Source organism: Dermochelys coriacea, chromosome 7 (assembly GCF_009764565.3).
Source record: "Dermochelys coriacea isolate rDerCor1 chromosome 7, rDerCor1.pri.v4, whole genome shotgun sequence".
NCBI lineage: Eukaryota > Metazoa > Chordata > Testudines > Dermochelyidae > Dermochelys > Dermochelys coriacea.
Genome location: NC_050074.1, coordinates 92,493,000 through 92,517,355, shown reverse-complemented (window position 1 = coordinate 92,517,355; position 24,356 = coordinate 92,493,000). Strand labels below are relative to the sequence as shown.

Genomic DNA, 24,356 nt, shown 5'->3' with positions numbered 1-24,356 from the left:
GTTATTTGGAACTGAGCAGATGCACATTCAAACTAGTCTCATCTTAGATTTCATCTCAAGTGTCTATTCAATGCTGTACTTACCGTTCTGTAACTTTTTTTGATTTTTCTTCTTCTCTCTCCTTTTCCTGAAGTGAATGTTCAATAGTTTTCAAGTTATTCTTCAACTGTATGACTGCCTCCTTCAGTTTTGTTTCCTGATCATTTAATTCTTTGATTTTTATTTCTGAATTCATATATTTCTTTTCCAGGTCTTTTATATCCATTTCCATTTTTAAAATGATAGATTCTTTTTCCTTAAGTATTTGTTCTAACCTGGCTGCATTGTCATCTTTAGCCCTATAAGCCTCCAAGAGGCATTCAAGCTCTTTTATTTTCCCCTTGTGGCTGGCACTTTGTTTCTCAAGTTGGGTAATTGCACTTCTATCTTCAGTCACACGTTTTTCAGACTCACAGATTTTTTCCTGTAATTGTTCTTGTAACTGATTAATAAGGTTTTCCTTTTCCTTTATGGACAAATTACCCTGATTTGTAAGGTCATCCAATTGTATTTTTAGTTGATTGTTCTCACTCTCAACCTCACTGATGCTCTTTTGTAAATTTTCAACTTGTTGAAGGAGTTCTTGGATCTGATTACTTTTCTCGGAAGAGGCCTTAATAATTTGCTTGCACTCTTTCCAAATGCCCTCAATACCGCTATGGAAAAAGCTCTCTCGCCCGACATCTGCAATATTAGATGTCTGGCACTGTGTGTTTAAGGAATGCATTTGAATTTTTCCTGCTTTATCTTTTTGAGAATCTTCCAAAAAATCCTTTAGAGTGACCAGATTAACATCTATAGTACTAGATTCTAAATCAAGTTTATGCAACTCATCTATCTTTGTCTGCATTGCTTTTATTTGTGACACTTTGGCTATGATATTCTGACTAGAGGCTTCTACCTCTGTAGTCAGTTGTTTAATCTTCTCTTCTTGCTCTTTATTTATAACTTTCTGTGTGTCTAATTCAGAAGCTATTTTCCCATAACTAGCCTGACATTGCTGGAGCTCCTCACTCAAACCAGAAGCCCTTTCTTTTGAAGAAGATAGCTCCAGGCACAAGTTTGCCACCTGTCTATTGAACCCTTCTTTTTCCCTTTTTTCATTTGTAAGTTCTTCTTTAAGTATAGCTAATTGACAGTCTAGGGATTCACTTCTTTCCTGTAATGCTAATATTTCTGCCTCTTTTTCTAAAATGTTTTGTTGCATTTCTTCAATTTTCTTTTGCTCTATTGCATCACTTTTACATGCACTTCTAATGGACCCTATAAAAAGAAAAATAAGTATCACTGTATTGCTCTTGAAAGCAAAAATATTCATAAATTATACATACCAAGAAGTAATTTTCAAAACTCTGTGGGAGATTTTGGCTGATTTAGTAAGCCTTAAATCCTCACATTACACAATACTTTGAAGTTTGGCCTTTAAAAGTGATCCCATAACCTGGAAGCTAAATGTCTGAACAGTACTACAGATAGTATCTGCCTTAGACTTCCAGACAGGGTGTACATTATCTCGACTTTCAGTAAGCCAGAATATGAATGGCTTGATACTCATTTGTGCTCTGTTCAGGTTCCCAATCTGCTGCAGTGATGGTAGAACTTTGTGATCTCTAGTGCACAAAAATAACTACCCGACACTCAACCATCCCCAATTTTCCACCTTAGCTGGCCCAACAATCTTACATACTACAGATACACCCATCTGCCAGATGCAGAGAGAAACCAGGAGTTTGTTGGATTGCGTAAACTGTCCACATCTCTGCCACAAACAATTGTCCGCTGCTTCTTTAAGTAAGTGGCACCTAATGCCTTTCCACCACGTGCTGAAGGTTTCCCTTCCCAAATCTGCTTCTGGTTTGACACAATGGCAGCTGAAGGGTTAGAAAAGAAGGTATACTGGGAAGTCAAATTTGTGTGCAGATGGAAGTAGAGAAAGGAAGCCAAAAAAGTAAAACCGATTTCTGCACTGCCTTCCTCACAGAACTATGAAGAAGTACTCCTGAACATTGAGAGTTTGGAGACCTCAAAAAACTTCAAGGGTACAAAGAGCTCTCAAAACACACATACAGTCTGAGCTCCACCTTTAAAATGTTGTTTTTATTATGCTAAGGCTGATTAACAATGAGCAAACTGCAACTCCCATTGACATCAGCTAGAATCACTTCTGAAAAATTAGGAAAATTTTCTAGTGGAACCACATATAATGCAGTGTTACGGAGTAGTCCCCTGGTCAAATGCATATGGAATTGGCAGGGAAAAGTGTGTTTTTACAGAATACAAAATCTGTGTAGAAAATGGTGCAGTTTGCAAACACAATAAGTTGTAGGTAGACTGCACAAAACTACCATTAGAGTAGTTTGTAAATTTACAGCAGTACACCTTGAGGAGATACTTCTGAACTAGCATTAGTGTGTGTAGACACACAGAGGTGGAAGTAATTTCCATTTGCTAAGTTGAAGCAGCATTGATAAAGTAATGACTATTGTGCAAATCTATGGCAAATAATCCATTGACCCAAGACTGGTTTATTATAGAAGCCTTAATAAGTTTAGTCAGACACCTTTTAAAAAAACAAAAAACAAAAAAAAAAAAAAAATAAAAAAGGTGAGAGCTGGCTAGCTTCCAGGGGTCTATTTCCTCCTTTCCCCCATAAATTTAGACTCTACCCCACCAAAAATTACTCCTGCATCAGGGACAGGATAAGCAAGCACTAGCTTTACTAACAGAAGTGTCATGGCTTTAGAGTCAGACTTCACAAGCCAGCAGTGGATAGAAACCAGCATTAGAAACACTGGAAAGGGAAATAGCCAGTTTCCTATTGAGACCCAATATTCTTTCCTTGACTGGGCCCAAAAAACAGACTTTTATATAAAAGCCATCATGTATTCTCTATATTAAGAGATGTAATAAAATCATGCTGCTGATGCAGAAAAAGGTGTATGTAGCTTATGTTCTGTGAATGGAACGGATTACAGAAAAGGTGTAGTCTGACACCCACAGTATGACTAAGTTTTGTAGGTTAGAGAAAGCCCAGAATCAATTCCAAATATTTTAGGTGCTTTATAATTGACAGCTAAGGTCACTTGGGGAAACTATTGCTGTGATAGGGTACATGACTTCCAACATAGACAGTCCACCTGTATGAAGAGAATTTCTTAAGATTTTCTCTTTTACTATAGCAAAGGCTGAAGGATAGTTAAAACAAAAATTTGTTTTTCACCCTAAGTCTTAGTTGCTAAAATTTACATTCTGTCTCTATGAAAAGGTGATTTTTCAAGCAAAGTTTGAGGAAGATACATGTGGCCATTTTTGAGTTATGCGCTTAATGGGAAGCAAAAATTCTCCGAAAACTTTTTCGAGACAACCAACCGACCTTTAAGATTTGACTGAATGCTCTTTAAAGAGAGAGTACCCAAGATTAAGTTTTATGTTTTGAAAAGTTTGCATTTCCTGACTCTACAACTTAAACAGTAGCATTAATGTACCACTTTGCAGTCTATCTAGTTTCCTGTTCAGTGCTAAAAATTAGTATTTACAAAAACTGCCATCAGGCATGAATACCAAGATTAGAGCAGGTATCAGATTCAGTCTGCTACAGCAAGGAGTTTAACGGCCGCTTAATTTTGTCATCACCTTCTCCCCACTGGCATTTACATGGGTTTCTCCATAACGTAGTTCCATGCAGATCCAAGGTTGGCTCTAACCAATCTGTGATGGTCTTCACAGGCATATCAGTTTCTTCTCGTTAGAGAAAGCAGCATCAGCAGCTTGCTTATCTGCTATGACCTAGACCTATGGAACTTGCTATACCACTCCTCCTTTGTTTAACATGGCACTGAAGGAAGTGCCCTTCAACAGCTATTACTTCTCAAACCCATGGTGGGGGCTGGCCTACCTGCACCTCCATGTTTTACTTCCCATTTTACCATCAGGTGGCATTTCAGATCCCAAAGCAGAGTTTAGGTAGCTTTAATCCATCTCTACTTGTTAACTGGGGGAGCCTTTAGCTCCTTACTTGAGGGAAGGAGAGAGGAAAAAGCCTCTAGACTGCCCCATTGCCTTTCCTCAATTCTTATTTGAGTCAACATATTATTGGTTAACATATTCCTATCTGCAATCCCCACTCAGGTTGCAAAGATGCTGAACCTATTATTTGAGGCCCCTTAGCTTCTGGGGAGGCACCTACATTATCCTTGGCATTCAGAGGCCAAATAAGCTCACAGTTCAAGCAAAGGGAGCAGGGAGATTTCAAAGCTGCAGACATTGAACAGCTATATAGACATGCCATACATGACTAGAATGCCTACTTAATGCAGTTTCTACCAGTAAAGAGAGGTTTATGAGAAACACTAGATCCCAAAATGAATTTGAGTTTTACCATCGTCAGCTTTGCATATTATATATAGATTTTAGCATGCAGCATTTACATGTTTCTATACACTGAGCTAATGAAACACCTTGCACCGAAGTGTGTACAGTAGCTACATACAATATGACAGAATAAATCTTAGACCGCATTGACACTTCTTCAGACAATTCTAAAAAGAGCTCAGGCAGGAAAATGGTAAGAATGTTTAAGGTTAACAGCAAGCTTGGCAGAAAAAACAGTAGTTAAACATGCCAGTTGTAGGCAAAGTCCACTTTAAACAGAAATATATTTTCTACATCAGAATTTGCAAATGTATTAGCAGACATAGCAAAGGGGAAGCAAGACTTCTAAAAGCAGTTTTTATTTTAAGAATTTAGAGGCAACACACAAGACAATGAAAAACAGTTACTTCCATTTAGCATTTAATGTTGCTGACTTTCTTCTCCTCAGACGATAAAGTTTACGAATTGAGAGTTTTTGCTTTTGTTCTGGCATTGGAATCAGATTTTTTCGGAAGGCTCCCTGTTCAGCTGCGGTAGAAATGGTACCTTTCTTGGTAGGTGGCTCTTCCTCTTGGGTAGGCTTACTTTCAAAACAGCGTTTTCTTCCTACATCCAACACATGATTCACGCTTTCACTGGACTGAGTACCTTCTATTTTCCCATTGCTGTTCTCCTTTGCCATTTGTCTTTTAATAGTAGTTACAGTGTTGTCCTACATTTAAATAAAATTAGTTACCACGTGCCATTATACAAAACAGCCAGCCAACATGTTACAAGCAATAAATATCAGTTGAATATGAAAACAAAAAAATTAGACAAATAGCCATAACATCTTCCTACAAGGATTTTTGTTGGGGAAAAAAAAGTCAGCTAAAAAAATTGCCTTTTCTGTGGCAATAAAGAGGTGTACAATGCTTTGGAGTATAGAACATAGACAAAGGGGAAGAAAAGAAAAAGCACTAATACAGATAATGTGCAGGAATCAGAGGGATTGTGTATTCCATCAAGAGAACAGTAATATGTTTCAAAAGCCACAGAAACAGTTACTGCCTATGGAAAGCATTTGGGTGACTGTTCCAAAAATTTTACACACTTTTTCTCATCTTCTCAAAAGTGAAAGTTCTTAGTAACAGCCTTAACTCTTCCTACCGTCAACACTACTTGATGTACTTTCTAATTAGGTTAGAAGTGCCCATGATAAATAGTAAACCCAAAGGATAGGTTGGCAAATGCTTTAATTTCTGCTATGGACTATAAATTTGACCAAATATTAATATTAAGGTTTTTGCATGCACAAGACCAGGCTGGCCAGACAGACAAGACAGCACAACACGTCAATTAAAAATGTCATGTGGTTATAGCACTTCATCACCACACTACCACAGGGGTTCTCAAACTGGGGTTTGGGACCCCTTAGGGGGTTGCGAGGTTATGATGTGGGGAGTCATAAGCTGTCAGCCTCCACCCCAAACCCTCCTTTGCCTCCAGCATGTATAATGGTGTAAAATTTATTAAAAAAAGTGTTTTTAATTTATAAGGGGGCGGGGGGCACACTCAGAGGCTTGCTATGTGAAAGGGGTCCCCAGTACAAAAGTTTGAAAATCACTGCACTACCATGTCATTAAATAAGACTGGTGGACAGAGTTAAAGGTTTGTTCTTTTGGATTTTTTGTAGTTCTACACCTGGAGATTCGTCAGGTGTGAAAACAGTTTGCTTTGGGGAAATTAATTGGAGAATGAGGAAATGACAGGAGCTATATCTTGTGTAATCCTAATAAGTTTTGGAGTATAGGTATAGCCCTCAAAAGTTGTTGCACTACTGAAAAACTGAAGGACAGGAATAAGATAAGTCAATGTTAATTCGCATCCCCTAATGTACTGTATGGAATAAATCAGTGTGGATTTATTGTAGAAAAAGTGGATGCATATAGATAATATAGCTGCCAACATAAGAACATTTTTACATGCAAATGGTATTTCTCTAGAAGATTGTTTCAGGCTAGTGACACTTACTGGACTTTGATGCACACACTAAGTCACTACAACCAATGTACTAATAGGCCCATACCATCCCAAAGGTTTTCAGTGGTTACAACTATTGTATATCGCTACTAAGTCAGTCAACCATTTCAAAGGCAGGGAAGAAAAGAATGGCGGGATGGTGATCAGGATAGCTCTGGAACACCTGCTTTGTCTCCAAATATTTCTGACCTCTCTTCTCCTGCTTCCTTCACCTTCATGCCCCCACTGAAACTTGGCTCACAGTGCAACAATGTCTCTATTACTGTTCCTTCTCCTCCACATCATAATCAAAAAGAACCACAGTGATGGTGTTGGGGACTGCTGCTTTGTCTGTCTCCAACTCATTTCCTGCTATGTGCTTTCTCCTCTGAATTGCTCACCAACAAGTCTCCTTTAAATAATCTACTGCTCCCCCTCCCCTCCTAAAGCTTTATTTCTTCATTTCAGTCTCTCATTTATTCTGACTTTCATATCATAACTCTAGCCTCCTGCCCACAACTTCTTTCCATCTTCAACTGTAGATTCGGTCTCCCAAATAAAATGGCCACTCCGCAGACCTTTCCCTTGACCATCTTGGCTAATAGCCATCGATGGACCTATCCTCTATGAACTTATGTAATTGTTTTGAAGCTGGTTTTACTTTTGGCCTTCAGAACATCCCCTGGTAAGAAGTTCACACAATGTAGAGTCAACTTGTGGAAGAAATATTTTGTTTTAAGCTTATCGCTTATTACTTTCATTGGGTGCTTGGTTTGTGTGTTATGTGAAGAGGTAAATAACTTCACTACTCACTTTCTCCACACCATTTGTGATTTTATAGACCTCTATCATAGCCCCTCTTATTTGTCTTTTTTCTAAACTGACCAGTCCCAATCTTTTTAATCTCTCCTGATATGGAAGCTCTTCCATACCCCTCATCATTTTTGTTGCCCTTCTCCGTATATTTTCCATTTCCAATGCATCTTTTTCAGGATTGGGCAACCAGAACTGCACTCAGTATTCATGGATTTATATAGTCACATTAGGTTATTTACAGTTTTATCTATCCCTTTCCGAATGGCTCCTAAGACAGTCAGCTTTTTTGACTGCCGCTGGACATTGAAAACATCCGCTCAGTGACTCCTAGATCTCTCTTTCCTGAGTGACAAGAGCTAATTTAGATTCCATCATTTTGTATGTGTAGTTAGGATTATGTTTTCCAGCGTGCATTACTTTACATTTATCAACACTGAATTTTATCTGCCATTTTGGTACCCAATCACCCAGTTTTGTGAGATCCCTTTGCAAGTCCAAAGCAAAGCAGACTGAAGAGTTGAACTATCTTGAGGAAAAAAAAAAAAAAAAAAAAAAAAAAAAGTGTTGTCTGCAAACATTGCCACCTCACTGTTTGTCCCCCTTTCTCCAGACCCTTTATGAATATGTTGAATAGCACTGGGCCCACTACAGATCCTTGGGGGACACCACTATTTACCGCTCTCCATTTTGAGGGCGGACCATTTTTTCCTACCCTGTTTCCCATCTTTTAACCAAATTATTACAAGCATTAAAAAAGTCAATTTAAGTTTTGTACATTTTAAGAAATGAAGAGCCAAAAACTTACGTAGTCTTTTACTGTAGTTTCTAAATGGGATATTAAGTCCTGTAGTCTACTTATAACATCATCTTTTTGCTCCACAATGTGTATTAGCTCTTGAATCCGCTTATTCTGTGTCGTCATTTTCTTTGAGAAAAGTTACATTTTTTACTAAGTTTTAGATAAAAGGAACGCATTGTAACTAGGGCTGTCGATTAATCACAGTTAACTCATGTGATTAACTCAAAAATAATTATTAATTGCAGTTTTTAAATCACACTGTTAAACAACAGAATACCAATTGAAATTTATTAAAGATTTTGGATGATGTTCTACATTTTCATATATATTGTATTTTGTGTTGTAACTGAAATCAGAGTATACATTTTTATTAAAATATTTGCACTGTAAAAATAGTGTTTTTAAAATTAACCTCAAACAAGTACCATAGTGCAATCTTTGTCGTGAAAATGCAATTTACAAATGTAGATTTTTTGTTACATAACTGCACTCAAAAACACCACAAGGTAAAACATTAGCGGCTACAAGTTCACTCAGTCCAACTTCTTGTTCAGCCAATTGCTAAGACAAACAAGTTTGTTTAAATTTAAAGGAGACAATGCTGCTGCCGCCTTCTTATTTACAATGTCACCAGAAAACAAGAACGCTTCTGAATGGCACATATCGGCATTACAAGGTATTTACGTGCGAGATGTTAAACCTTCATATGCCCCTTCATGCTTTGGCCACCATTCCAGAGCTTCCGGATGCTCGTTACAAATATAATGTGTTAATTAAATTTGTGACAACTCCTTGGGGGAGAATTTTAGATCTCCGGCTCTGTTTTTCCCCCTACATTCTGCCATATATTTCGTGTTATAGCAATCTCGGATGGATGACCCAGCACATATTATTCATTTTAAGAACACTTCCACTGAAGATCTGACAAAAAGCAAAGAAGGTACCAATGTGAGATTTCTAAAGATAGCTACAGAACTCGACCCAAGATTTAAGAATCTGAAGTGCCTTCCAAAATCTGAGAGGGATGAGGTGTGGAGCATGCTTTCAGAAGTCTCAAAAGAGCAACACTCCGTTGTGGAAACTACAGAACCTGAACCACCAAAAAAGAAAAATCAACCTTCTGCTGGGGGCATCTGACTCAGATAATGAAAACAAACATGTGTCGATCCACAGTGCTTTGGATGGTTATCGAGCAGAACCAGTTATCAGCGTGGATGCATGTCCCCTGGAATGGTGGTTGAAGAATGAAGGGACAGATGAATTTTTAGCATATCTGGCACATAAATGTCTTGCGACGCTAGCTACAACACTGCCATGAGAACGCCTGTTCTCACTCTCAGGTGACACTGTAAACAAGAAGCAGGCAGCATTATCTCCTGCAAATGTAAACAAAATTTGTTTGAGCGATTGGCTGAACAAAAAGGTAGGACTGAGTGGTCCTGTAGGCTCTAAAATTTTAAATTGTTTTATTTTTGAATGCAGGGTTTTTTGTACATAATTCTGCATTTGTAAGTTCAACTTTCATGATAAAGAGATTGCCCTACAGTACTTGTATTAGGTGAAATTGAAAAAATATATATATTTTTTTTACAGTGCAAATACTTGTAATCCAAAATATAAAGTGAGCACTGTACACTTCGTATTCTGTATTGTAATTGAATATATTTGAAAGTGTAATAAATATTTTTGGATGTTTTCATAAGTAGAATTATATTATTGTCTAACAGTGCAATTAATTGTGATTAAATTTTTTAATCTCGACCGCCCTAATTATAACTTGACTCCAAATCATTTGCACTCAAACACACAATGAAAAACCATAATAGTGCTAGATCTATTCAGTTAAGCACACTATGAAATTAGACATTAAGCTATTGTAATTTTCTATGAATAATTAAAGCAGATGTAAATTTCAGTGAATTTATTTCTCTTTAAGCGTTACCTCAGTAGCTTCTTCAAGTTGTTGAGCAGATTCACTTAAATTAATCACTTGCATTTCAATCTCTGTAATCAAATAGAGAAACTGGTTTGCATTACATAGATTGCAAACTAGTAGTTCATTCAGTAAGTTAGGGAAGGTTTTAGTCATATGCCAATATTTGAGATACATTGAGACTATTCCCCCCAGTTTGATTTAGCAGTCAGAAATATTTTTTGATTTTCAAAAGGAGTAATTTAAAAATAATTTGGAAATGTAAATGCATACATTTCAACCAAAACTACCCAAATAATTGCACTTTAAGCAAAACAGTGGCTTCTTCCTGTAAGCATGCTCGAGTCCTGCTCAGAACAATAACTTTAATATTAGAAAAGGAGTACTTGTGGCACCTTAGAGACTAACAAATTTATTAGAGCATAAGCTTTCGTGAGCTACAGCTCACTTCATCGGATGCATTTGGTGGAAAAAACAGAGGAGAGATTTATATACACACACACAGAGAACATGAAACAATGGGTTTATCATACACACTGTAAGGAGAGTGATCACTTAAGATAAGCCATCACCCACAGCAGGGGGGAGAAAGGAGGAAAACCTTCCATGGTGACAAGCAGGTAGGCTAATTCCAGCAGTTAACAAGAATATCAGAGGAACAGTGGGGGGTGGGGTGGGGGGGAGAAATACCATGGGGAAATAGTTTTACTTTGTGTAATGACTCATCCATTCCCAGTCTCTGTCAATCTGTTTCTGATCATACCACTCGATCCATTGTCTACAGCCAAGCGCTACGATATAACCGCATTTGCTCCAACCCCTCAGACAGAGACAAACACCTACAAGATCTCTATCATGCATTCCTACAACTACAATACCCACCTGCTGAAGTGAAGAAACAGATTGACAGAGCCAGAAGAGTACCCAGAAGTCACCTACTACAGGACAGGCCCAACAAAGAAAACAACAGAACGCCACTAGCCATCACCTTCAGCCCCCAACTAAAACCTCTCCAACGCATCATGAAGGATCTACAACCTATCCTGAAGGACGACCCATCACTCTCACAGATCTTGGGAGACAGACCAGTCCTTGCTTACAGACAGCCCCCCAATCTGAAGCAAATACTCACCAGCAACCACACACACACACACACACACACACCACACAACAGAACCACTAACCCAGGAACCTATCCTTGCAACAAAGCCAGTTGCCAACTCTGTCCACATATCTATTCAGGGGATACCATCATAGGGCCTAATCACATCAGCCACACTATCAGAGGCTCGTTCACCTGCGCATCTACCAATGTGATATATGCCATCATGTGCCAGCAATGCCCCTCTGCCATGTACATTGGCCAAACTGGACAGTCTCTACGTAAAAGAATGAATGGACACAAATCAGACGTCAAGAATTATAACATTCAAAAACCAGTTGGAGAACACTTCAATCTCTCTGGTCACTCGATCAGAGACCTAAGAGTGGCTATCCTTCAACAATAAAGCTTCAAAAACAGACTCCAACGAGAGACTGCTGAATTGGAATTAATTTGCAAACTGGATACAATTAACTTAGGCTTGAATAGAGACTGGGAATGGATGAGTCATTACACAAAGTAAAACTATTTCCCCATGGTATTTCTCCCTCCCACCCCACCCCCCACTGTTCCTCTGATATTCTTGTTAACTGCTGGAATTAGCCCATGGAATTAGCCATGAAACCTGGTTTCATGGTTGCTTTGACACTGCAAGGTCAGGTAATAATGTCGCCTAGTAAAACATACCACCTTGGACACTGCTGGTACTTTTCCACTGGAAACAAAGGCTTCCTGCCTTATGTAAATTCTATTTAAGTCTGAGGAGTAAGACAAACAGAACTCTTTTCCATTGCCTTCCTGCCCAAGACAGACAGTTGAAAGTACCTCATGAAACAAAAGAACCGAGCTGACGGAAAGCCAAGGGCTTAGTCCAGACTAAGACAGGAGTCTAGTCTGCAAAGAGAAATAACTGGAACTCTAAGAAGAAGTTGTGCATATATTCCTCTACATTGAGGGAGGGGGCAAATTTATGAGCTTATATTGTATAGATTTCTCTGCAGTACAGGACATTATTATTTTGGGTGTACTTTCTAGAGGGGAGCTGCACTTGAGTGCTGGGGGATTTCCTAGCTAAATCTTCCCATAGAGAGCTGCTTGCAGATTCTGTGCAATTCTACAGCTGGTGTGTCCCTACTTGTGTGTGTGCACGCATGCTGCTCAAGGCTGGAGAGCATGCTTCAGCAAAACAGGGAGAGGGAGCCCAGGCTAGTGGAGCAGACAGGCTCAGTGAAACCCCAGTACATCAGGTAGCATCCTGGACGAGGCGTTTATATGTAAACACAACCTCCAGCCAACCAAGAAACTGATTGTTGCATAAAAGAAAAAGCTGAAGTTCCAGAAGATGCTTTTGGACTGTGCCAAGTGTTACATTAGCAAGTTTTAGATATGGTGCTGAACTGGCATCGGTCATCAGTTTAGGAGGATTGCACCTTCTCCGAGTTTTCATTTTAGCCATCTGAGCAAGTGGCAGAGTATTAAGTACTTCCTCTGTATCATGGATAGCATCTTCAGCAACTTGGACACAATATTCCATGGTTTTCTTTTCAGACACAGAATTAATAGGGTGTAGTCTACTTAGTTCTTTTTGTGGTATGCTTATAGCCATTATTATACTCCGGAAGGAATTCTGCGCTACTGTGTGTGCATAATTAATGAGCTGCACAATTTTTTGCACAGAAAAAACCCTTCTGCTGAAATGTTGCTGCAGTTCTGCCTTTTGCCCATCAGAGGGAGCTGTGGTGATAGAAAAAAGCAGCAGCTCCTAGCCAGTGAGGGAAGAGAAAGAGCTTGCCTTCTTTGCAGCAGGCCAGGGAAGGAGCTATGGAGAGAAAGACAGCGTGGGATGCTGGGGGACAGACGGGGGCTCATAAGGGCTAGTGGGAGAGGACAGACTAGGGCATGAGCTGAATGGGAGCGAAGGCACAGGGCCATATGGGGGGAGGGAGGGGACTACATGGTAATGGGAAGAGGTGCAGAGCTACATAGGGAGAGGGGCGGGGGTGGAGTGGAGGTGGAGGGACATGCTGACAGAGGGTGCAAGAACACATGAGGGTGCAGAAACACATGGGGACAGGGCAGATGTGCCTGACTGAATGGGACAGGCTAGGGGTCAGCCAGGATCTGCATGAAAATGTTCCCCAACAATCCCTCCTGCTCCCTAAAAAACCAACCCCCCCCCAAAAACCACCTGTTCCATACTTTTGCCCACCCATACTCAACAACCTTCCAAGTTAGCATCCAGACTCCTTCCCAGCAATTTACTTCCCTCTCCCTCAGCTCCTCCATTAACCCTGACGCCATCAAGCCTTGGCACTGCTTCTGAGGGGTGGGAGAAATATGGTTCTGTATTGTAGTTTAACTGAATTATTACTCATGAGTTCTGTATTAATATGCCTAGTAAGGAATCTATTTGTCAAAAAACATTTCCTGAATCTTTTTTGTTGGTCTGTATTGTTACAGACATACTTGCTGACAGGTATTTGTTTCAAATGTTTTATTTTGAAGAATACTATTTGCATTGTTTATGGCTATGTAATCACATGTTTCCAATCACATTCAATTTTAGGCATGTTGAATTAGTAGTTTGCACACCGATATCTAGTAATCACTAAATATTAATGATTGACTTCCAGCATATAATCAACAGCTTTTATATTTACTAGTTAGAATGAGAAAGTAGTGAATTCACACTAAGAACTGAAAGATAAGCTAACCAGATTATTAATATAGCCCTACATACATTCCAGAAGCTTCTAGAATTTAGCAAATCAATTCCCCCTTAACAGTTTATAAACTCCATGTCTTCAGCATTCAGTGAGTTGATTCCACCCACTAGCCAGTCACTCCACCCATTACCATTTTTCCTCTAAAACTTTAGACAGTTTTGTTTCCCAACAGCAGGCATGTACTCAAGCTGACTTTTTGGGGGGGCTGGAGTAATTTTTTTCCATTCAGACTAAAATTAGAGCCCATTTCAGAGAAGCCAAAAATCCCCTCAAATATATTGTGGTCAAGTAATTACTTCAATGACAAGTTGAAAAAACTCAATGTGATAAATTTAAAACCCACTAGATTTTCTGGAATAAAAGTCTATGCAACTGGATTCATACTTTGAGAATTCTACTATATAGTTATATTGCAAGGCACTAGTTCTCTTGTGAGATCATACTTCATTGAAAGGTTACCTGTAAAATACAGTAATTTCAGTTATTAGAATATATGCTGTGCATGCTCTTAAAAATGTAAAATCAATGAGAGTCAATTAAAAAAAATCATCCGAAAGTTAGAAGACATTTTAACTTGAATAAGGCTGCATCTTTTCAAATTAAATAATAACTAAACTGTTCTATAATTTTTAAATAAGATTGGTGGTTTGGTTAAGCTTAAAAATAAAAGGTAACATCCAAATTTGATCAACTAAAAAGATCACATTATGAGCAGATGGTAAATAGTTTGTAGTAAATATTAAGCTTAAACAGGTTAAGATATCCAGTCCACTTAATTCATCAGAATGTAACACATTTTGTAAGTTGGCATTAGTTCAGAATCACTCTTATTTTAACCCACTCACCTTTAGTTCTCTGTGTCAGTTCTTCTTTGGTTTTAGTTAGCTCAACAGTAACTTTTCCCAGTTTTTGTTCAAGCCAAGCAATAGCTTCCTGTGGGTCTTCTAGGGATACAATATACCTGTGAGCTTCTTCTGCCTGCTTCTTAATATCAGTGACATCATCTTGCAGAAAATTAATAATGCCCTCAAGATCAATACAGTTCTCAGGAGCTACATTATTGCCTCCTTCCTAGAAAGGAAGTGAAAAGTGCTTTATGGTTATTTAGCAATGGCCTAAATTGCTAAAATAGCTTGCATCAGCTATAAGAGAATTCCAAGTTCTCTTAGACAAATCTTAGTATAGCCATCTTTTCTATGGACAGTTGAACAAACTTCATTAATTTCTCCAAGAAAGGAAAGGATAAAACCCAGGAATTCCCAAATTTTAATCCTGACTGATGCCATCTTGCACTATGGGGATAATATCTGCCCCTCTCTCTCTCTTTTTTTTAGAACAGCACTTACAAACAAGGGTAAAATTCTCTGTTATGCAGATATAAACCCAAGTAACAGCAGAATTTTGCCCACAAACCACAAAATATTGTATCTTGAACTGGGAGAATGTGGAGTATAAACACACACCAAGTAAACAGTCTGTCAATTTCTGACTTGTTATTAACTAGTGTCTGGAAATTTTAATATTTTTTGTAAAGATAAAATAGAAGAGTTAAAGATGCAGCTTTTTTAAAAATCAAGATGAAAAACAAGGGGAAGTAAAGGTTAAAATAGGATGACAAAGCTACAATATCCTGTCTCGTGCCAAAAACGAGCACCAGGGCCTAATTATGCCTTAGATGTATATGCTACTCCCATTGCTTGAGATGTGCACACAACAACTCCTTTTTGAAAAGATGTTTAGGCTCCTATAAACATATTCAGTGAGAGGAGTCTAAAATCACCTGGAATAGGTACATCACTGAAGTTAAACAAAAGTTAAATTTATATTAGAGATTCTACTATAAGTGCATCCACCTTTTAGCACACAAAGCCCAAATTTGAGAACCTGAACTACTTACCTTTCATCTTATAGTACAAATATCTAAATTTTCATCCCTTGAAAAATGCCCAAAATAGATCTTGAGAGATTCTTTAATGACAAGCTAAAAGGTAACGACATTTAATTTGATAAGAAATAAGGTCTACCCTTCTTGGAACAAGGATACTTGACGTCACACTACATCAATTCCTTGGCATCTCAAGTCAGTTTACATTAATACCCAACCATGAGAAGTGCTCATCTCTTAACGGTAGATTAGGTAAGAGTACAAAACCAGATTCTTCAATATGTAGGGGGGAAGTTACCAGCATTCCAGCGCTGTCATTACAATGGGAATCCTTTATCTCTTGTTCTTCATCCAGGTTTTTGGCACATTCATTTACTAAATCCTTGTAGATTTCCAAGCGTTGTTCAGAAGCTTTTTCCAGCAACTCTCGTTCATGAGAAAGACATTGCCTGTATTTAAAGAGTTCTAACGCTAGAAATTACTTTTGTTTATTTAAAAAAAAAAAATGAATATTAGTGCGTGAACTGGGTTAATTTTAAGTTACAGCTGCTCTTTCTAACCAACTTCACAAGCGTATATGAGCCTTGTCTTCAGAAAGAGTTCAGTAACTAAAAATTATGAAAAATATTTCTACAGATCAAGGATTTCACAAGGTTGTCTGAATTGTGCATCTTACTAAAGGTAAGCTGTACACTAAGTTTGTGCATATGTTCCATCAGGATTTCCATTCAAGCAGCATTTGAGCCTCACATACCAAAACTACTTATAGCATGGTAGTGTGCTCCTATGTCCTCCTCTTGCATGGAACATATCTGCAGTTGATACATGGATTGGAATGTATAGATGTCCAAAGTCTATCCCAAATCATGTCAAAGTTTTACTACTTAGTTCAAGATTTCTAGAATTGAAACATTTTATTGTTCTGGAAAGCATTTATATTCGACCATCAACTAGAGTACATTTGCTACAGGTTTTCTACCTGTAATTTTAGTGGACAGTGCAACAGGCAACTATAGCTAGAACTTTATGGCTAAAGCCACTGAAAACATATGCATCATCTTCCCAACGAGAAGACATTCATTTTTTGCCTTGGTAGCTTGACAGATCTTGGGACTTCAGAATTGTCATTTGTCTTTCAGTGTTCTCGTCTTTCAGTGGTTTAAAAATCAGTCAATACAGAACTCTGGGTTTTTTATTTTTGTTTAATATAAAGTTTATATACAATACATGTTGCTTTCACAGTAAGTGGTTAATGTCACAACTTGGGTATGGGGTTTGAACTAGGTTTGGCAGGTAAAAGGACTTCAGAGTAAGAAAACTGAGGGGAAAGATCAGAGCAGTCAAAAAGAATTTGCAAGTCTTCTTTCTTTTACAAAGAATCTTAATCAATGCAATTTCTAAAGGAGGTGGGGGGGAGAAGAACTCAATTTAATTTGACTAAATCCATCCATTCGGTATAGTGAAAAAGCAAACAAATTGACCTCATAAAACAGAAAGCTGTTTAGTGGTTTGTTTGTTTTTTTTAAAATGAAGCCTTGTATATACAGGAAAGTTTGTTATAAGTAGAGATGTGAATATGAACATATACACAGTGGGCCATGCTTGTATAAGCATTTATTCCAGTTAAAAGGAGTAACTTTTTCAGTTTGACATGTTTTTTGAGAACAGGTTTAAGCTAAACCAAAGGGGTTTAAGCTAAAGAGTCACTTATACTGGACATTGGAATAAGTGTCTGCACAGGGTGGAGGTGGGGGGACGGGCAGGTATATTAAGCTTCCAACACTAAGTATTTGGTTTTTACTTCATTATTTCATTTTACCTGCAACTATAAAAAGATACAAATATTTACCCCCTACAGGTTAAGGTTAAAAGACTGGAGCTCCACAACAGTATAAACTACCTACAACTAGAGGACTATAAAGAAACCTAAGCAACAGTTAACTTACCTGAAATCTGTTTCCCGTTGAGCAAAATACTGAGTAAATTCTTGTGTGACTTCTTCACGAATTTTTAATTCCAGGAGTAACTTATCTTTTCTCTCATTGATCAGCTTGCTTTTCAAGTGTTCTATTATATTTAGTAGTCTCTACAATGATCACAAATAGCCTTTTAATGTTTTTATAAAGGAATGTTTTCAGAAAGATTTCTTAAATCACTGCTCTAAGAGAAAAAGGTTCTTCAAAGATGAGAATATTGGTTCAGATTTTTTTTTTTTTTTTGAAATGCGAGCAACCATTGTGTCCAATTCTGCTACCATTATCAAAAAAAACAGGAGGATTGGTAGATAGATCACATGTTGGTAAATTGCTGTGCCAGTGCAAGCCATCAATATTGTATACATATGTTCAAGAATCCAAAGAACATTACAATGAATCATATCAACTGTTAGAAAAAGTTTCTAAGAAAGATTGGAATTATCTGTTCAAAACAAGGTTAAAATCTATCGTTTTAAACAGTATATTTTTAAAATAGACGTTGTTTCTCAAGGACCATTAGTTGGAGAATATAGCACAGCAGAATACAACCCAAAGCAAGAGTGGTTTCCAAATCTAGTACTGTCCCACATTAAATTGATAAGCATGCTGAAGCATAGAAGAAAGTTTGCTGCCAGAGATCTTGCATGCATAGAATATAGGCATAAAGGATTTTTTGTATTACTGAAGTCCACAGCTTGCCCATGCTGTACATACGGTACATTAAGAGGTCTATTTACATTGGTTGCACCTGTTACTGAAAGTCAAACTAAACCAAGACCAAATTCAAATATAAAAAGCCATTTTTACACATCTTTCTGCAACAGGCAGCATGCTTCAGTCCCCTACAAATACATTATAGGAAGGATGAAACCTACCCATCAAAAGTTATCTTGTATTGACTCTGAAAGCATTCCAGATACATACCTGATAAACTTCTTTTCCAATAATTACTTTATTTTCCTCCTCCTCATTTGGCATCTCTTTTGCCACAACATGCTCCTCCTCCTCATTTGGCATCTCTTTCGCCACATCATGCTCCTCATGTGTCTCATTGTTATCCACAGTTAAATCATCATCATCTTCTATCACATCTTCCAGGCTCCTGTCCCAAAGTATAGTGGCTCTTTTTCTTGCTACCTGCATTTTAGTGTCAGCATTATTTATGAGAGACACTTCTCTTGCAGACTTCTGGACAAATGGCTGCTGTTGGGGAGCATTAGAAGTGTCTAGAACACAAATCTGTTGAGGGAAAGAAGTTGTCAATTATTTGTTAGGCACTGGTTTAGAAAATACTAAGCACTTATGGAGGTAGCCTGCAGCCATGGATATCACTTAGCATGCACCTGGGGGCTGTACTTCATTCTGTTGGCAATGCCCACTTGCAATTACCACACCCGTTTTGTAGCGTGGCAGAAAATTTCAGGAGTACTTTTGAAGTGCAGAGAAGAGCAGGAATCATGCAGAAACTGCACTGTTTTGAGACCCTGGACTCTCCTGGAATGAAGCACTGGAAATTAGCTAGAGGGACGAAACCACCTCAGGAGTGGGGTTGCCAATTCCTTTGACATAGGAGAACTGCTGATACAGTCTTCCACAGTTCTTGTCAAAATAATGTCTCAGGAGCCAAAGGCAGCTTGTCCCTTTTGCAGATTCAGACTGCAGTTAGTGCTGGAGAGTAAGAAACTTCCCCCCAGAGACTGGAGGAATTAGAGGAGGAAAAAAACAAACAAAAACAAAAACACTGATGTACTTCTCACCACATGCTCGCTGAGAACAAATAGCTTATAATCAATAAGAGAACAGGGCAAGACGCTTGCATTAAATATATGAATGTTTAAAATATCTGTAGCAGGTCAGAGATAGGACAAGCCATGTGTGTGAAGTTTGGAATTTTTAGGGATTATGGTTTTTTAGTTGGCAGAGCCCAAAAGAGCATTATAATCACAACAGCTTTTTTAAGCTGAAGACTCATTTTTTAAATGTTTCCTTCCCAAAACTATGAAGTATTTCAACCAGGAAAGATTATAGAACATTTAATTTGATCATGAGGAGACAAATTTAGAAACAAAATTCAAAAATCACTGAAGTATGATAGGGATTTTAGAGACTAAGTGCAAGTCTAAATTGTACAGATATGGAACTGCTAAATTATCTCCATAATGTAACTTTGTAGTTTTATTTTAAAAATCTTCAAAGTTATAGTGCACTTACTTTTTGGGCAATTGCTGAGAACTTTAGCACATTGAGGGTTTCGTCATATGCAGCAGCACACTGGCTGATGTTTACTATCATATATACCTTCCCTTTTCCACTGAAAAAGCCTTGAAGGAAGTGAGTTAGTTTACTTTCCCGAAATGGTATGTGCAGCTGCAGCCTAAAAAATAATACCAGAGTTAGATACATTCTAGTTCAGTAGGGAAAAAGAGCCTCAGTCATAACATTTCAATCTGCAATTCTGGATTCTTTAAACATGTAAAACAGACCACATTAGGTCTTACAATGATAGTAAGCTATCACACTACTAAAGATACTACTTCATAAAAGGTATTTTTAGTACCTCTCACATTACTGTAAAATTAGAGAAAGACACTTGGTTGGCTACATGTACTTGATAGCACTTTGTATTTAGCCAGTTTCACTGTTTCTCCTGTGTAGTATGGTTGTGTGGATCCTCACACAGTAATGGGGTGAGCGTGCAGAGAAAGAAGAGTGAGATTGTAGAATCACAAGAGTGCAGGATGCTGAGGAGTAGGTGTATCATCTAAAGCTATTTTTGTTTGTCTGTCATTTTTAAAAAATTGGCTAGATTTCTAATTGATGGCGTCTCCCTAGTTTAATGTCACCCTGTGCAGACCCAGCATGAGGCCTATGCCCCACTTACTCTCTAGTTTGAGGGTGTATGAGGCACTTAAGTGGTACACAGGCTTTATGCTAGCCCTTTAGAAAAAAAGAGTAATGGATTGAGGTAAAACCATTGCAATGTGATGTGGTGTCCAGAGATATCCATTAATTATAATTATAGCCACAGTTGTCCAAGGACAGCTGCTCTCTGCACTGTCCCAAGTTTGAAAACTCCTTTCTATACTTAGAATTTGACCTACTGCTAGATGCAGTCCTCCCCCAAATCCACCTTCTCTGCTGAGAACCTCTGGTGCTTCATCAGCCTGGTCTGTACCTTAATGCTGGTCCTGACATCCAATATCCAAGCACCAGCAGATGATGCATGCTTCACAGACAAGTGTACAGCTGGGGAAGAATGCAGGAGTTTTCTGCCCCAAAGCTTTATTTGTAAACTAGTCACTAGTTGTGGAAGACTAAGCAAGTTTCAAAATATGTAGGAATTTGAATAATCAGAATGAACAGCAAAATGTCTGAAAAGTGTATTAACTGGTGCATTTTCAAAAAACTACTTAGTGTGTTTATCAGACTTCCCAGAAATTTTGCACATTTGGGCTGAAGAGTCTGGGAAATTTATTGAACTGCTTTTTCTACCACAACTACAGTTAATGTTTGTGCTACATGCTGTAGAAAGGTAGCTTTAGCTATTCTATAAAGGCACAAACATTTAACAGTTATAGTAGCACCTACTTTGACTGTTGACTGTTCTTGAGTGCATTGATGCATTTGCCTAGAATCAGTAGAGAAGTGTTAATATTTCCACTCTCTTTCAATCTATCACCTTCATTGCGCGTCTTGGTACATCTTTCTGAGCCAGCAAGATCACAGAGCGCCAATCTGAAAATACAGATTAATAGTTATTTTGCTTTTCAGGTTTTTGAAGTCAGCAAAATTTGTGTTATCTTTGAAATAAACACAATCACTTACTCACTGACTCGTGTTACATTAGGTGCTTCAGAATCTTCAATCTTTAACATTTTAACAGTGAATATGCTGTGACTAAAAGATATAAATACAAGTTTTTAAAAACTGGTCTAATTTCAACACTACTTAAATTCAAAATATGTTAGTCTCCATAATGCCTGTGTGAGGAGAGATTCATGACTGAAGATATACTTTGACATGAAAATTTACCTTAACATCCTGAATGCGTGTTTATGAGAATATACGCTTGAGACCTAAATGCAGTCTGTTTTTAATTGCTCAAAACAGGCAAAGTAGACTATCCCCATACCCAACATTCTATTTATTATTAGAAGCCTGAGGACTTTTCAAACCCCAAATGAGACTGGAATATAAAAGGCAAACAAACTTAACAGCTAAATGTCTTACCTTCAGGGAAGGCATTTCAGCAAAAGGTGTTTAATTCTTATGTAAGTCAATCTTATTGCAAGATCTGAGCAAAAATTGTAGTTTTTGTTCACCATTAAAGCAGGTCAAATCCAGAACCTAAAAGTCTGGATTCTCCCCCAACACAAGCTCCACAGAGATTTTAAAAACTGGCCAGTGTGGTTTTTGTGTTCTACTACCCTATATTGAACACCACCACCAACAGCTCTCTCACCTTCTACTGGAGTAAGTATTCAGTTTTGTGCAAGCAATACTCTGGTGCTTCAACCCGAGCTTCAGAAGTTTAAAAGCTTCTTTTGAATCAGAAATCTGAATCCACTGCAGATCTTGAGAGGAAATGACAAGATTTCATCTTTAATGGGCCACACATTATTTAATGCATATATCTTGATTAGCACTAGAATACTACTGTCATTTAGACAGCCATGAGAGCATGCTAAAACAAATGCAATCACACTTGACAACGCTTTGCGATCAATGGAATCTTACTGAAAAAAAAAGCCATTGATCAGTATTTTGAGTCTACAAAATAATGAAAACCATATTGATAAACGCAACAGTGTTTGTACCTGAAATCACCACAAGGGAACTTCAAGCAATATTATGATGGTAACTTTTGTTAACTAAAAACATGGAAAAAAATACAATAAAATTAGCCAGAGACAGCTCTCAAAGTAATGCTGGACTGTGACAAATAAATAAAAATCGAAGGTTAAATCAAATTTTGTTTAATTTATGCAACCTTGTATTCTTGAGATTATGTAGTCCCCAGTGTAATGGTATGTACCAAGACATAGCTGTAAGACTTTCTTTCTGATCCTGTATAAAATGCATGGTTAGATTCTCAGTAGATAGGAAGTAGCTAAGTGGTATGTACACCAGTTTAACTGACTTTTTAGGGTAAGTCTACACTGCAATGAGACACTTACAGCTGGCACAGGCCAGCCAGCTTGGGCTCAGAAGGCTTGAGCTAAGAGGCTGTTTAACTGCAATGTAGACATTTGGGTAGACCCTCCTACCTCGCAGGAACCTAGAGGTTTATCCATCCAAAGATACTGGGGTGGAAGCAAGCAAGACAGTCCTTGTAGAATTTCCATGAATAATTCAGCCTAGTTGTGACCAGTGTAGCCTGAGAAATCTGAAGACATAGCTTCCTTCTTGAGGGAAGCCTATCATAATTGTGAGGCTGAGATTTGATGAGAGAGAAATATATCATGGCAAGAGACTCTTCCTATACTTATCAAAAAGCAGGACTGTCTCTGGTTTTACATAGTGTCTTTTGTTTTTAAAAAAAGAATTCCAAACAGCTTTTTTCAGTTTTGTTTCCAACATTCATGGTAATAGGAAAAAATAGGACTTGGGGAAAAGAATATTCTACAGGGAAAATTAGGGAACGGGATACAGGACCCTAAGAAGTGCACTCTGGAAATTAGGGGAACATAGTGGAAGACCTCCTAATAAAAAGTACATGTACACATATACGAGCACTTTAAATTTGGGGGAGTGAAAACTGGGGAACATTGCCATTTTCAGAATGGATTACTCATGCTTAATACAAGGTAAAGACATTCCTATCCTACTACAAAGCTAGGTCACATTCTTCAGTACTAGCACCAGGATGAATACACCTGAAATTCAAACAAGTTATCATAACCAGAATAGTAAGTGGTATTTCAGTTACCTTTTACATAAGAGCAGCCTTTGACGTCTTGAGCAAGACGGAGCACCCTTCTTTTCTTGTCATTTGACACTGGGAGCAATAAGTCATAAATGCACTCATTGTAAATCTCACAAAAGGAAACCCAAACAGAAAATTTCATGTAGCTTTCCACGCTCATGTTAGGTTGTTCAGGTTCTTTTAAGGGTTCTTCCAAGTCTGCCAAAACATTTATTCAGTTACACAAATGCTCTGCTCAAATGAAGCCCTTAAAGCAATATAACTTGAGTTAAAAATTAACCATCATTTCTGTGCCGAGATATGATAAATTAGATATTACAAAATATGAACTTTGATTCAGATCAGACTTCACAAGAGTAAGCAGTTTTTGTGATCAATAAGCAAACAACATTTTTTGATCAACTGGGAATCTCTACCTACTTACCTACATTACATCATCATGAGAATCATTGAAGCTCACCTGCTCTTATTCAGTGGCAATAATTGGTTTAAAACCAAGTTTTAAAACAAGTTATTATATATTTGATCTATCTTTAGAACATACTTGTCAATTTAATGCTACTTTTAAATCTTCCCTTTTAAAAAAAAATTAATATTATTTGATGCATCTATGGGGCCGATTTTGGATTCCTCCCAATAGAATAAATTTATTTAATTATAACTAAGTGCTCATAAAAGTTGCCAGGATGATAGCGCTAGAAATACCACGATCACCAGCAGGGCAAGTTCCCCCTGCCACAGCCACATCCTACTCTGCAGTCTGCCTTAATTCGGACCTAGAT

At 37.9% G+C, this 24,356-nt stretch overlaps 1 protein-coding gene across 3 annotated transcripts in view; it reads right to left on the bottom strand.

Annotated features, from left to right (window-relative positions):
• The window catches only part of KIF20B (kinesin family member 20B), an 86,241-nt gene that overhangs the window by 35,872 nt on the left and 26,013 nt on the right, over positions 1–24,356 (bottom strand). For all 3 annotated transcript variants that reach the window (XM_038409702.2, XM_038409704.2, XM_043518234.1), the window contains exons 8-20: positions 23,578–23,772; positions 22,111–22,222; positions 21,474–21,545; positions 21,237–21,383; positions 19,860–20,022; positions 18,573–18,887; positions 17,619–17,758; positions 15,971–16,121; positions 14,633–14,858; positions 9,969–10,030; positions 8,033–8,152; positions 4,957–5,122; positions 84–1,302 (exon numbers count right to left, since the gene is read on the bottom strand). In XM_038409702.2, the coding sequence (XP_038265630.1) occupies positions 84–1,302; positions 4,957–5,122; positions 8,033–8,152; positions 9,969–10,030; positions 14,633–14,858; positions 15,971–16,121; positions 17,619–17,758; positions 18,573–18,887; positions 19,860–20,022; positions 21,237–21,383; positions 21,474–21,545; positions 22,111–22,222; positions 23,578–23,772 (3,088 nt within the window). The remainder of the gene's footprint in view (positions 1–83; positions 1,303–4,956; positions 5,123–8,032; positions 8,153–9,968; positions 10,031–14,632; positions 14,859–15,970; positions 16,122–17,618; positions 17,759–18,572; positions 18,888–19,859; positions 20,023–21,236; positions 21,384–21,473; positions 21,546–22,110; positions 22,223–23,577; positions 23,773–24,356) is intronic.